Genomic DNA, 16502 nt, shown 5'->3' on the forward strand with positions numbered 1-16502 from the left:
TTATTTGTCATAATTTTCTTCATAATCTAAACATATTTTACAATCAGTTTGTTCCGTTAAAGGAGAAAATAGTCATAGCCCTAACATTTTATGGTTTGTGGGTTATTAAAGGACACTTTCGTGAGCTCTATTATTTTTTGAATTTGCATAGTTAATAATGCATGTTACACAATTTGATTTGCTTTTGCATTTGGTCTATAAAGGTTTTTTGTTAGTTTTGATGGCGTAAATAAACATCAGCACTTTGAAATCCTACTAGCTGCGTCCAAAGCAATGACAAGATAAACAGCCTTAGGAATGATGTTAGAATTATCACCTAAATCATGTAAAATAATTGCATTGTTATCATGCATCCCTTCTAAATGTTTGAGCGTAATGAGAATGCCACCTGCTCTATAATAAAAGTTGTTGCAAAGTTTAACAAAAGGCCAAATAGTTCCTGGCTTTTTATATAACTCAAAAATTAAATATGTAATTTCGCAAGATAGCTTCACCTTTGACCAAAACCTGAAACAGCCTACAGATAGTTTTTAAGTTTTTAGTGGTTAATTAAAGAGTTTGGCTTGATGGTGATTTAAAGATTTTATAGTTAAAGTATTGCATTTATAAATAAATAATACGTTTAGTAATAAATGAATGCAAAAAGATTTAACAACATCGCAGTGTTACGGCTGCTAAAAACTTAATTTTAAAATGAAAAACCTTTTAACACTCCAAAAGTTTAAAAGTTTACCTAGATATGAAGTAACTGCTAACATCTAGTCTAACTTAATAATAATGTCTTCAAATGATATAGGTTAAGTAGAAACTAAGCCGCTGGTTGAAATATGACTGGCAAACATTGGCTTAGTCTAATAATGTCCTCAGCTAATATGGACTAAATAGGAGAGTTCTCAAACTTCAGCGTTCGAGTTCACCTTTTGCGGGTATCATAAAAAGCAGCTGGTTATAGAGGCTATGCTGCTGGCTAAACAGCTGATGCATCTGAAGTTAGCATATTTAAATTGTTACAACCACGTGTGTCTGAACCGAATTCAAAAGATTTATTTCATTGAACTATTTCTTCTCTCATTGTAGGGCACACCTTTTTCTGAACTGTACAGCCTTAGTTCTGGTATTTCTTGTTTTTACCTAATTGACAAATAAACAAGCCAATAATATAATGCTTGAAAATAGTAAGTTGTACAATCGAATTTGTATGAACCAAACTTAGCAAGAGTGAAGGGAACTCCCTTCTTAGCGTATATTATCATTTAATGAGGTACAAAATTATTTTTAGTATAGGCTTTTTGCTTGTGAACGGCATGGGTAATTATATACTAGTCAATGGTCAAATTCAGACCACTACAGTCTTAAAGAAAAGAACCACAACTATTAGTTGTTTAAATTTGTTAGAGGATTTTAAGGTTGAGCTAAAGGTTATATATTGTTATTTTATGTAAATTAAATAGCTTAATACCAATTTTGGAACCGTACAAAACCACTCAATTTGGGGATATGAATTTCAAATAGGTTGAATCTTGTAGAGAATTTTGTGGAAAATACAGCTAGAATAATTATTTAGTTACTGTTAGTGGTTACCATGAAACAAGAAAACCACTGGACAATGTCAGAAAGCTGCCAACTTTATATACAGTATTTAAAGTGATTGTCCGGCTGATTAATGTCAATAAATCTGTAACAATTTGTGAAACTAGGTTTTAAGTGCTCTAGTAAAAAGAACTCTACTCCCTTTTTGTTTGTATAGGCACTTTTAGAGCAAGCTTGGATGGCAGTTTTACCAAAATAATGTTTCTATAGCTAAGAAGTTTTTTAGGATGCTTTTGCAATCAAACTATTATGATACTAACATCTTGATAAAAAGTTTGGTATATATATATATACATATATATATATATATATATATCTATACCAAAACTCTACAAATAACTCCTCGCAGCTTCTGAAAGCTCAATATTTTTTTGCGATAGCTTTTAAATATTAATCATTGTTGTATCTAACAAACCGATATTATATAGGTTTTACTATATATTATGTACATGTAGGTATTGCAATGACTCACAGTCTAAATTATGTTACTGTTCACTGTGCCAGGAAAGTAATTGTAATTAAAAGTAGCACTAATGACCTAGTTTTTGAATTGGATTAGTGTGCTGAATCGTTAGCCAGATTTAAGCCTGTTTGCGTGGTTAGTATCAGGTGTTTCCTACCCGCTCTTCACCTGCCCTTTAGTTTCCTGAGCTGACTTGCCATAGCTGGCAGCGATGCTCAGATAGAAGCTCAGTAGTAGTAGCTCCCACCAACCTTAGCTGCAGGTAACAGTTAGTTACACGTGAATTATGGTGAAGTTTGAATCACATAAAGCTATTACTTGGATTTTTTCAAATAGACAACGGTGATACCACAACCGTTTTTATGTCCATTGAACCAAATCAATGCAGTGTTGAGTTTTAATATTGACTTATACTTTTAATTCTTATGTTTTAATCTTTTGATTTAAATCTCAATTTAATAGATTAAAGTTTTTGCTGTGAGGTTTCAGGATGTCAAAATTATTTGTGTATAAATGAAGCAAAGGCCAAAACAACATGTGCAACATCATAGTAAAAAATATATTTACATCGAACACCAATCCATCTTAGAAGTTTTGGAAATTTTGTGTGAAAACTTCACATATTTCTGGTCAAAATAATTAGTATACAAAAGACTTAATAACTATGGATGGCCTATGCAAGTCAAGTCCAGATGTTGAACATGCATTTTTGGGTTATAAAGCATGGTTTTTTTCTAGATAAATTCTTATACAAATTCACTCTTGTTTGTGGCAAAAAGTTGTTTTGCAAAACAGCGTTCACTGATGTAAACGCTGCTTCATCAAGTCATGCAACTTAAGCACCTGGCTAAATAAATATGTTATTGTAATTGTTTTGTAATTTGACCATTAATGTATCAGCTGCTGAAATACTTCTCTACATTTAGAATAATTAAGTTTATTGTTACCCAAAACTTGTTGTGAGAAATGTACCCATAAACTGACAAAGTTTCCCTTTTTAGACCAGTACAAAACCGTTTTCACTTGCAGCTGTAATAAACTAGACGCAACTTGTTTAAACAAGTTAAAACTAGGCTAAGGTAGTGAGAACTGAACGCAAATTTTCAGTTTGTTTAACGCACACACAGTGATTAACCGCTTTCCCATTACTTTAGAATGTAATCTATTAGTTAAGTGGAAATTTGTTAATTTTAAAGTTACAAGTTTAATGCAATTAATTTAAATATTTTTTGTGTAAATTTAGCTGAAAAAGTTTTTGATGAGAAATTTTTTTGATTTTCAATCCTTTTAATTAATTCTAATGGGTGTTTTTAAATTTGTCTAATCAATCACTGCCGCTAATATATTTTATAATTTTACTGTAAAAACCTGATTTGTTTAGTAAACTGCAATGCAAAACTTTATAAATCATTAAATGGGTTTCACTGCTATATGAGAGTTGTTTGCACAAAGTTTTTCATGAATAGACAAACACAATTTTTGCCAAGTCTGCCTAGAGCAATCAAACCTGATGTGGTCAAACAGTGTGAAATTCATGATTGTACATGCAATTATAGAGTTTAATCTAATTAAGCTTTAAATCTCTACAACTTAGACCGAGAGCATGCTGATCAGCTTAAATGATATTTTTAAATCATTATGCGCAATATTACAACTTAAACTGATTGCAATCAGTCATTTGTGGATGTATTTTAGTCGACTATTTCAAAAAAATGTTGGCTGTTCTTTAAGACTTTTTTTGTGATTAAAATAGTAACAAGTTTTCTTTCTTAATTGTGGTTTCATAGCAACTGAAATCGATCGGCAAGCAAGCTTTACTCACACAACTTATGCAGTTTACGGGTGTTTACTGTACTGCAGCCTTTGACTTATAAAGCAAATGTTTTCATAAACCAAAGACCTGTCAACTTACTTAAGTGTTTACAGCATCAGTCATTATTAAAGAGTAAATTCATAGAGTAAACTGGTAGACAGTGTGTTTTTCCCTAAAAATAAAAGAACAACATTCAAGAAAGCCAACATTGTTTTGCCTGCTAAGGTTGTTTGTTTTTATTTTATTTGCAAAATAATTTATTTAACTTATCTGTGAAGTTTTGTTGAATTCATTTGTAATGGTTTTAGTATTTCTGTTTTGAAAGTTTTGTTACAGAGACCTCAAGTGAATTTAATGTTAAAAAATCTATTAAAACTAGAAATAGTTATTTTATGTGTGCTGATATATAAACTCCACCAAGTGAATTGTGCTGATTTACTAACCATGAGTATATGCTGCCAAATGGTTCCAAATTTATCAACTCGCTCAGACCGTTGTAAGTTGCAGATGTATGTACTTAAAATTAGAAACAGGTATCAGAATTTTATGTACAGTTGAATAAGAATGAACAACAAGATTTCTACTGATATCTGTTTTTATTAAAGGGAAGGTGAACACAATTTACTGATGAAGGCCAACTTTTACACTACTTGTTTTGTGTAATTTACTACGTTTAGCAAAATATAAACTATTTATTACAACAGATAAATACTCAGAATAATATTTTAAAAACAAAAATTGTCCACGCATTCACATATAACTGAGTACAGAGCTTTTTCCAACTGCATATTTTGCAAAAGTCGGATAAATAACGCTATTGCAAAAAATGTGTGCGAAACGGACTCACCACTGGGAACGCTGATTCTTAATCAATCATCCAATCACGCGAAATGTAGCGTTTGACTTGATTCGTTATTATCTAATGTGATGGAAACCGCACGTCCCTGCAATTGTAACAACCCGAAAACAAGTGCTCATATAGAACACAATCTATGATCGTCTTTGCTAAAACGTATCGCTAAAAATTTCAACTATAATTTATTTCTATCGTTCTTTTATTACGTTCACAATATAAAGGCTAAAAGACTCACAGCTAAAACAACTACTCCTTGCTTGTCTATGGGTACCTTGGAAGAAAAAACCAAGTTATTCCTTCATGTGTTGTTTTCTACATAATGTTGCCTGATCCAAATGGGAGTTATGCAGGCTTCAAAAATGTAGAATCAGAAGATGATGATCAGAATGACGCAGATGAAGTAGAGCTTTTTTATGGATAAAGGAAATCAATGTAGGTTCAGTTGTGAGTTGAGAAAAACATAGTTTTCAAATATATTTTAACTGAATCTGACAGCATCTTTACTTAGCTGATGTTTATGTCTTGTACAGTGAATAAGTGATTTTAACAATATAATATAATCATAATGTGTGGTTTGATGAATAATTATATTTCAATCATTTGATTTGTGCCATAACATAAAAACGCCTCATTTAACAGCTTACGTTACATAAATCTAAATCATGTTATACAAAGAACAGCATAATATTTATAATTTGAATAGTCTGTTATATTAATTTTATCAAAACGATACCTCATATAAAACTAAGGATTGGGTATAACTTTCATGTTAATCTTGACCTGTGCATTTCTATTGCTGTTCTACCATCTGCCTTTGTAAGATGTTTTGAAAATGGAGCTGCTTTGTCCTGCAATTCATATACATGTATTTATATTTATTCACAATATAACTATTATCTACATGTAGAGCAATTAAAAGTATAACAAATTGGTTGAAATTTTTGTGTGAGTTACATCAACATCATACTAATTTCAGAATGTCGCACAGTACAGTGTTAGGGTAAATAAAGACTGCATGGTGACTGTATGTTCATGCATTATTCTGCAGACAGTGTGACAGTGACTAATTGAATCAACATATTGGCACAAAAATGTGCTTTTAATACATTGCAGTTTAGGTGTGACATACTGCTGCAAGTACTTTTGGAGTTGATCCCATAGATTTCTTACAGATAATCTTTAAAAGCTTTCTTCAAAATTCAAACCTCTTTCTAGCACATGCATTTATTGTGCGAAAACCTTTAGCTTCTCCAGAGTAATATACTGTCATCTTCAGTTCCCCATCGCAATCGTTAATAAATAATTTATAATAATTAAAATTTAATGCCAGTTATCAATTGTGTTAGTACAGTTTCTGCATAAATTTATTTTTAATGTTGTTCAAGCTGTAGAAGTGGTATCCCTGCTGAAGAGTAGTATAATCCATATATAATTTTATTGTAGATACAGCTTACCAGTCAGAACTTCTCTTCTCACATTCGTCTGGTGATCTATCACTGCTAGTTTGATTCTCATAAAATATCCTGGGCATCAAAGTCTATTCGCTTTGGTGCATAACTTAATAATGAGGCTGTTGACGTATTCTAAAGCACCATTGTGTTGGCCATGATTTAACAGACGCAATGTCTTCAGCAGTCTTGCTTGCCCCAACGCGTCACAAAGGACTTTATGCCCTGCACTTCCTGGAATTTCAAAATTCTTTCCATTTCTCTGCAAACATAACAAATTATTCGTTGTTATTTTTCAATGTATTATAAATCTGAAAAGTTTCTGTTTATTCAAATTTCAACCAGCTGCAGAATATTTACCATTTTTACAATCTCTGTTTACTATTATGCAATAAATGACTACATATTCTTATATCACAAACCAAAAGCATTTTAAGTGACATATCAAATATTATATTACACATTTGCCTGTGCTTTTATATTTCTGAATATATATTATTTGATTCAACATATAGCTTTCATGCCAACATTGAATGCAAATAATATATTTTTTCATCACTCACGGATAAATTGCTTCATGAGAGCAGTGAATGAACTTGTCGTGTCCTGGAAAACTCCTATGAATATTAGCGACATGCTATTGTATGCTAAGTACCATCTCAACCAATAGATCAGCATCGCCTTCACATTGAACCTCAGAATACTACACATGGTTCTTTTTTTCCTTTATCCAAGGGAGCAACTCTTTTTGATCTTTGCGCACATTTGCTCTAGTCAGATTTTTGGCCAGATTTTTGGTTCAATGCCATACATCCTATCAAAAAATTACAAATAAATACCACTAAAGTTAATACGTTAGAATTGCTTCTAAACCATTACCTACAATGTCACCACAACTACCACAAATACTATCACAATAACCGCTATCTACCACCATCACCAACACACACTAATACTACACATAGTTAAATAGTTATACCTGATTGTAAGTATAGGCTAATCACTTCAAGCGACCTGTAAAGCCTATATTAGTAATAGTAGCATGAATATAAAAATAGTAATGCAATCCAAATTATATGATTATATTAGTCATGTATTTTATGAACAATTGATGCATTTCTGACAATCCAGACCGAACAGAAAATTTAAATTTCCTGACTAACTTTTACTCAGTTAGCCAAGTTAATTCAAGTGAATCAGGTTAGAGTCAAACATATGAAACACAGCCTGAGTCTCATTGTCACCCAGTCATATTAAATTGCTTTGTATTCATGTAGAGTACTAAATATTTCAAATTATTATATTTATTAATTTATATTATAAAACTACTATATTGGTTATTAATATTTATTTAAAGTTATTTATGAATTACTTACAGTTGAAGTTTTCCTGTTCGATGATGCCCTCTTGCTGTATGGTACAACGCCATTAGGAAATGGAACTTCTTCCTTTTTTACCCTTAATTTTGTGGTTGTCCCAAATTTTTCAGAATAAAGCTGGCTTTTATGGAAGTACCTAATGCACAGGGCCGCACTTGCAGGTAGTCTGCAAAAAGTTAAATCATCACGCTTTGCTTTAGACAGCCACAATTTTGCTAAATTTGGCGACTGAGACACAGGCACCCTAAAAGAAGTTATGCCACGACTTCTAGTGTCAGATTCGCAACTAACAAAGAGACATCTATCTATGCATTGTAGCTAACTGACTGTGGCTAAACCAAAAAATTCAAATGCGTTAGACGTTATCTCACTAAGGAATAAGTTACCGGAAACGGCTGAATTACAACTCAGCGATAATCCGAGGTGAATGCACCAAAATATATTTTCAACTTTGAACTTGCTAAACTAGAAAAAAATATCTGCTAAAATTTTATTTTCTCATTCAATTAACGTTGTATGATGCAATACCAATCATATAAAACATTCTTAAAATTACGTGTTTACTTTCATTTTAAAATAAAATTTGCTTTTCCGATTGATTGTTTTACGTTTAAAATCACACAACTTTATTTTAAGAATATATCAGTACCTCATCTATCATTAAAGTGGGATGACAAATGTTCTGCTTTTAATATAATTTGAGTTTTCTGCCTTTAAACAGAATTCAGCCTTACAATTTTATCAGGCCTTGTAACATTGAGCAGCTTCAACAAAATTTTAAATGCTACTTACCTTAACCTACTTACCTGTACGTATAACCTGTACAAGAGATAGTGTTCATTAGAACACTACCTCTGTTGGAACACCACTATGGAAAAAAGGTTAAAAGCTAGAGTGCCACCCTCTATTGAATGTCACTTTTGTTTGTCTACAACTCTCTGAAATTCTTTACAAACCCATAAAAGCAAGTGACCAGTAGAAATGTTTTTAAAAAATTTTATTAATAATGGCTCAATTACATCAATAACAATTCATTTACTTGTTGTTTCTGTTTGTATTGAAGTCCATTTTAAAACCCAAGTCTTTAAAATTACAGGTATGTAAGTAACATCTTGAATTCACCACCTTAAAATAATTAGGATCTGTATCAGGCTAGTAGTAGTTTTTTGTTTAATGCAATCCTAATGCTTTGACTTATGTGAAAACTGGTTTAAAGTTGCGATGGAGTCGGTACTATTATTTTCAGATTGTGCGCATGCTGATAATAGTTTATCATCTTTTGCAAAAGTTTATTCAAATAGCAATATATAAAAGTTTGGTTCTGCTAAAAAATTGTTTGGGGGCTAATATTGACTGGTTCAGCATTGCAGAAGAAGAAGTTTTGTGGTCAGCAGACACGAGAGAAAGCATTGAACAGCTGAAAAATAATAAAATGTTTCCACACAAAAAGCGGCAATAGAACGCAACCTGCCGGGCAAATGAGGCAAAAATATTTGTTCAAAAATCTTAATTTTTGTTTCTGCATGTAACATCATTATAGTTTGTTCATGTCACTTGTTTTTAAATGTACACTTGTAGTATGTGATAAATTATTATTATATAATTTATAAATTTTAAAATTCATTGCATATTATTTGGTAGCATAATTGGGATAATCTGACATCAACTTACGATGGATCGGCGGCGCTCATAACTATTACCTGTGAAAATCAGTTTTTGCTGCACACTGTACCAAAGATATCAATAAGTGGATAAACCTTTTGTGCAGCCTTGTTAACTATATTTATAAATTAAAAAATTCTTCCAGATCTGAAATTAAATAAAACATTCACTAGCTTCGACAAATTGTATCGCACGCTATAAGATCATTGTAAGTCAATTGCGAGCAATAGATATCTACTAATAAATGCATGTAGGGGAAGGTGGGGTAAGTTTGGTCTTTGAGTAAGCTTTGCAAAGAAATTTTTTACATCAAAAAAGTATTTGAATGAATTGTCTTCTTTATCAGTTAGAAAACAGAAAGTGGCCACCACCTTTCTCTACCAGCTTTTACTTTCACTAAAATGGTAAGTGGGCTATCACATAAGTTCTCTATTTTTGCCTAAAAAGTAAATTCTGGGCTCAAATATGATCCAAAATATTATTTGTAACTGTTGTAGACAAAGCAATTATTATTACCAAATCAGTTTGGTCATTCATTCTCTATGTTTTCCTTAATGAAGAGTCTTGTTATAACTCTTACTTTTGTAATCCATCATGAATTTATTACTGAACCCTGTTTGGGGTAAGTTGTGCCGGCTTGACTGAGGGAAGTTGTGCCATTGCACAACTTACCCTAGCATGTTCTTTTGCATTATTTTAGGGTTTTACACATTATATTAGAGTTCTAAACATTATATTTTTGTCTTTTGCAGCTTAACAATCACAATCACAATACCACGTCATTACAAAAAAAAACAGAGAGAGATTCTACATCTAAAAGAAAATTTTAGCAAGCTGCTAACCTTGTTAATGAGTACAATATGAGCATCAGAACTGCTGCTGAACAATGTGGAATTAACCTGATGACGTTAGCAAGGTATCTAAAGACAAAAACAGCCGGTTACAAGTATGAAATAATGGATGCAGCTCATCGAGTTTTTACAGACAAGCAAAAAGCTAGGCTTGCTAAGCACATCACTGTGCTGGCTGGTTGTTTTCATGGGTTAATTCCAAGCAAATGTAAAAACTTGCTTTTGATTTTTCTACTGCAAACAAGCTCCAAACTCCACCAAATTGGCTTGAAAATGAAATGGCTGGATGTGATTGGTTGACTGGGTTCATGAAAAAAAAGCTCTCGATTCTCCAACCGGAAGCCACATCAATTGCGCATCAGACAGCATTCAACAAGCCAGCAATTGAACGTTTTTTCAAAAGCTTGTTAGATCTCATGACCAGGCACGGCTTTGCAACTAATACAATTTATAGTTTAGATGAAACAAGAGTTACAACTGTAAAAAATCCTGGTAAAGTTGTAACTGAGCTGGGTGTGAAGCAAATGGGCTCTATAACTTTACAAGAAAAAGAAGAATTAGTGACCCTCTGTTGTGCGGTCAATGCAGCAGGAAATCATCTTACTCCCTTCTACATTTTCTCACGTGTTTTTGTGAAGGAGTCTTTTCTAAACAATGCTGCACCAGAAGCTAAAGGCGTGGCATCTAAATCGGGATATATGAACACCAATATATTTGCTCATGACTATCTTCCATTCTTTATTCAGAATACTCGATGTTCTATTAAAACCCCTGTTTTGTTGATCATTGATAACCACAGCTCAAATTGCTCATATCCCGTTGTAGTTTTGTGCAAACAATCTGGGATTAATCTTCTTACTCTACCACCGCATACTTTGCACAAAACTCACCCTTTAAACAGATGTGTATTTGGTGCACTAAAACATGCTGGCGCAGATCATAGGATGAGTGTTTGAGGAGAAATCCAGGCCAAAGTATTTTTATTTATGAGATTGCTGGTTTATTTGCTACACTAAGCATGACCCCTGAAAATATTCTTTCAGGATTCTGGTGTACTGGAATTTTTCCTTTGAATTTCACAATTTTCAAAAACCACGTGCTTGCTGCATCAATGGTAACTGACCAATCTCTACCAGTAGCTGGTAACTATGTTCCAGATAGTATAGCTGCTGCTAACAAATTTACTGAGGCTATAGATGAGATTGTTGAGACACCTCAAGTTTCCGTGCAGCATTATGTGCCAGTACTCAAGATCAGTGATGCTATCACTCCAGAGCAGGTCCTTTTTTTGCCAAAGCTGGTCCAAAAAAGCTGTCAAACAGAAAAAAGGTCAACTCTACAACTTTACTGATACCCCTAAAAAAGCTTGCGCACAAAGAGAATATGGAGATAAGAAGAAAGGAAAAAAAGTAAACCTATTCAAAAAAAAAAAAAACAGAAAAAAAACAGATTGTTGATTCTAGCACAGATGAAGAGGATGATATTGAGAACCCTATTGAGGAGTCAGATTCTGAAAGTGGAGGAGGCATGAAAGAGATGATGAGACAAGAGGATAACTATCATGATATAGAAGTGGATTCTTATGTATTGGTCAAGTACAAAACAGAGATACAATCTTTAAAGTATTACGTGGGTAAAGTAGAGCTAAAAAATGGTGATGTCTTACATGTTCATGAGACAAGTCAAAGAAGCGAGTGTGTTTCCATCTTTCTGCTTCTCAAATGAAGAAAACACAGACACAGTAGCAGTTAGTGACATTATCTTGATTTTGGGACAGCCTAAAACCATAGGTGGCACACAAAGATGATCTAGCAAAATTGTATTTGATGTACATGTAGATCTAAGTGGTTTTGTCATCGAATAAAATTAGATGTCATTATGATTATCTATAACCTGCTATCATTTAACAATGCTCAGACAGTTGCTATTTAAATCATGTTGTACCTTTTATTAAAAATTATATTATATTATGAAACTACAAAATAAAGTGCTTTAAAGGTGAAACAATACAAAAATTTAAATTTTTATATGTGCCACAACTTATCCCATTCTTAAATTATAGATGGCACATCTTACCCCGCTAACGGGGTAAGATGCCTCATCTATAATTTGAGGATGCTCACAAAAACAGTAATTATGAAAAATTTTATACCTAAAATTACTTGGTATTGGGCTTAATGGTTTGTCATATGTATGTATTTAAACGTGTAGATTTCTACACAGTTAGCTCCTAAAGCCAGAACCCTAGGCACCAAAAAGTTAATTTATGCACAAATTACCCTGCCTTCTTCTATGAGCTTCTCCACGCATACTTACTTTGAAAAATAAAACGTCATCCTTTATTTCAATGTCACTTCTAATAAAGTGCTACTCTGGAGAAAGAGCAGAAAAATAAAGAGCCATGGCATTAAATTAAAGGTTTTATTAGGAATCAGTTTATGGGGTTTTGTAAATATTTTATCTCACAGAATAGGTTTTCTGATACAATATAGAAAAAAGGTGAACAGAGTGCAATAATATCTTAAAATAAAACAAAATTAGCAGAAGCGACTTATAAACTACAATATGATGAAAGAACTTTTTGACAGATCACGAGCTAAACAACAAGTATTTGCCAGCAAATTATAATTTACAGAAAATTATAGCATAAGAAAAAAACTTAATCATGAATGTGCAACGTATTATATAATCTACGTATATAAAATCTATAATAAACTCATTAACTTTAATGGAAAACTGTCAGCTTTAAAGAAGATGGTCAAAATCAAGGGTAACTTACAGTTTTAGCAGATACCTCTTCGGTAATAGATAAGCTTGCAGACAAATCAGCAACTGCTGACTTTAATATTTTCAAGTTTTTGGAGTAACAAGCTGCCTGATAATAAGAATGACTCCTTGCAGTGTAAAAAATACATTCAATATTACATATACTGCATTTATGTTTACTGCAGGACTTGCATTGAATAATAAGAAAATCCAGTGAAAGCTGAAAATTATCTGAAGTTTTATTACAGCTGTTATTTTTTTCTGCGTTTTTTTTTCTCATCATTAGCTGTAATAGAATTGCCAGCTTTAAAAACCTTGACTGTTGCAGACATACAGAGCACTACGTTTAACAAAATATAAAAATATATAGGACCTGTGAACAGGAGAAGATGAGTCCAACCACTGGGTATAAGGCAGATATTATCTGTAAGTACAGGATAGAATATTTCTACTTTTGCTGAGTGAAGAACATGTGCAAGAATGAAAAACACAAGAGGAGTCAGCCAAGCGTAAGCAGCATAACTAATATAGGTTTTCACCCCTGAATCCCTCACTCCCCTCAGTGCACCTTCATCTCACACCATCCAAATACCAAATGCATTTGTCAAAACTTGAACACTAATCAATCCTTACTGATTTAGTGTGGCGATAACTATACAACCAACAGAATAACCTGTGTATACCGGACAGTAACAGATCGGACCATCAGCAAGAGTGGAGAAAGAGTTAATCACAAAGTTTCCTGCAGCAGACCTTAAAGGCTTGAACAAATAATAAATTCTGTGATCTAATTTCGACACCCCAGAGAAAGCTGAAAAGACTTAGTTATATGAGTATAAATTAAATTCAGACTCTACACAATCCGTACAGTCTTTCAGTTCACCGCCCCTCAAAATAAAATGCATGTACACATTGTCATTGTTGACATAATATAACTTATTACCATCTTACACCAACCACTCTTGTTGACACTGGTTGACCAAGGAATATTCACAACAAGTAGAGAGAGGAGCGTCTGTGAAAGTAGAAAAAACTTGCTCAAATCCATAAATAGCTACTTCATTCAGCTGAATAGAAAAATCAAATTTGCTAGAAACATAAGAGATTGCCACAGTGTTTAACAAAGAAACTTTAGGCCCTCTGAAAGACTTATATGTGTCAGAGCCCTCGCCTTGGCCAAAAGATAAGTTAATACTCTTTTCATTCAATAGCTGATTGCATCGTGTCATATTTCTGTAAGGACAATGTATGCAAATGAAATCGATGAATCTGTGTTATGAAGTTTATATACAGTTACAGAAACACAATCTGACAAACTAATAGAACAATCCAAACATTGATTTAGAGCAAGTTCTGCTGGCAAACGAGTATAGGTAATATTTGTTACGCAATTTTTTACAGCATAAAAGACAACTCAAATGTTTCTATACTATAGTTGTTGTTTAAACAGTTGGTATTGATCTAGTAAGGTAGTGGAAGACAGTCACTATTTTCTAAGCTTAAAATAGACTGACAGTCACATTGTTCAAACTGCGAAATAATAGTGGTACATGTGTCCCAACCCGCCGTATAGTCACTGTAAAGTAGAGCTGAGTCTGAATCTAGTCTACAAGATCTCTCATTCAAGTCTATTCTGTATACAAGAAGAACCTTATCTATCTCTGACTCATATTCCATGTACACTCCATGATCGCCATCAGTGACAACAAAGCTGTGTTTAGTGTGGCTGCCCAACTAGGCCAAGCCATGACAGCTAGCAGAATACCTGTTTCTATATTTAGTTTTTTGCATATGCTCTATAACATTTACAGAACCAGCGCCCACATAAATAGTAGACGAGTAAGTTGGTAGAAAATTAAACTCTTGACTATTGAGCTGACCCAGTGTCCCCTTCAAAGACAAAAGAAGCAGGATAATTTTCACACTTGTCAGGAACCTCCGGTCTTTTGTATGGGGAGGACAAGTGAATACATAACCCTCCGCGTTATAGGTTCATCTACAAACATCTGTTGTTTTAGCTGGTGGAAGATCCTGATTTACCTCGAATTTAAAGGAACCTCCAAACAAAAATTTATCACACTAGGGATGATCCTAGATGCAGACTGTGCAAAGATGCACCTGAGACCATCCAACACATCATCAGTGGATGTAAGCAGCTAGCATGAAACGCATACACTGAGCGGCATAATCTTGTTGCAGGTGATGTGTATAGAAGTCTATGTGACGGGTATGGCCTTAATAAACCACAACACTGATGGGAAGCTTCTGGTAAGGTCAATAAAAACGATCGCGCTAAGACCCTCTGGGACTTCTACATCCGGACTGATAAGCATGTCCTAGCAAACCAACCAGATATAGTGGTGGTGGACAAGGAGAAAAAGAGGACTACTATAATAGATATAGCAGTACCCAATGATTACAATATAGCCAGCAAAGAAAAAGAAAAGGTAGAGAAATATCTTCCTCTTTGAGAAGAGATTGAAAAATGCTGAGATGTAGGAACAACTGTAATCCCAGTAGTCATTGGGGCACTGGGCGCAATAAGACCGGCGCATAAAATGTTTCTTGCCCAAATACCAACAGCAATTAACTCAGGTGAGTTGCAGAAAAGTGTGCTATGGCAACAGCTAAGATCTTGATACGAGTGCTCAAACCCCCAAGGACTCTGGTAGGAGACCCAAGTTAGAGCAGAACTTACCACCCTTTCGGGTTAACCGGGGTGAGGAAACAATTTATATATAAATATATATATAGGATATATATCCTATATATATTTATGTATATTTATATTATATATATAATACATATATACATTATACATACAATAATATATATACATATATATTTATATTATATGTACATATATATATGTATATATATATATATATATGTATATATATATGTATATATATGTATATATATACATATATATATATATATATATATATATATATATATATATATATATATATATATATATATATATATATATATATATATATATATATATATATATATATATATATATATACTCATGCTACAGACAGTACTGTTTCGGCTATTGAAGCCTCATCAGTGCAGCTCAGAGCTTAGGCAAGGGACACAAATCCCATTACCCATGAGAGTTGACTTCCTGCCACGAAACAACTAAGTTGCTTCGCAGACTTTAAGAAAGTCAATGTGCTGGCACCAGAGTGCTCAAATCACAAAAGTGATGAGCTTTGCACAAAGGCTAATAGTGCCGCACCTCTCACAGAGCGCTCAACCAAACCGAAGTGAGGGAGCATATACTTATGCTACAGACAGTACTGTTTCGGCTATTGAAGCCTCATCAGTGCAGCTCAGAGCTTAGGCAAGGGACACAAATCCCATATATATATATATATATATATATATATATATATATATTATATATATTATATATATATATAAATATATATATATATATGTATGTATATATAAATATGTGTATATATACATGTATTGTTTTGTATCATTGAATTAAGAACAGAAGTCTTTGTTCTACCAAATTAATATACAACAATCCATTAGGACACTCATCGCTGACTAAAAGAACTTAAATAGCTTCATGTAAGAAGCCCCGTAGAGTAGAAAATTAGAATATGTAGAGACAGTCACAGTTGAATTAATATGATTATCTTTAGAATTGTTTT

The 16502-nt window shown here is 33.0% G+C and overlaps 1 protein-coding gene across 1 annotated transcript; it reads right to left on the minus strand.

Moving 5' to 3' along the window:
- Positions 1 to 13079: 13079 nt before the first annotated feature.
- Positions 13080 to 14505, minus strand: LOC137407786 (uncharacterized). Its single transcript, XM_068094168.1, has 2 exons — positions 14343 to 14505; positions 13080 to 13402 (listed from the first exon to the last, which is right to left on the minus strand). Exons 1-2 carry the CDS (start codon positions 14503 to 14505, stop codon positions 13080 to 13082), a joined length of 486 nt encoding a protein of 161 aa, XP_067950269.1.
- Between the last annotated feature and the right edge of the window lie 1997 nt (positions 14506 to 16502).

This window comes from Watersipora subatra, chromosome 11, assembly GCF_963576615.1.
Source record: "Watersipora subatra chromosome 11, tzWatSuba1.1, whole genome shotgun sequence".
Taxonomy (NCBI): domain Eukaryota; kingdom Metazoa; phylum Bryozoa; class Gymnolaemata; order Cheilostomatida; family Watersiporidae; genus Watersipora; species Watersipora subatra.

Coding starts and splice junctions, on each gene's coding strand:
- LOC137407786 (XM_068094168.1), bottom strand. CDS start 14,505: ATGGAATATGAGTCAGAGATAGATAAGGTTCTTCTTGTATACAGAATA. Junction 13,403..14,342: donor GCAGTTTGAACAATGTGACT/GTCAGTCTATTT, acceptor GGATGGTGTGAG/ATGAAGGTGCACTGAGGGGA.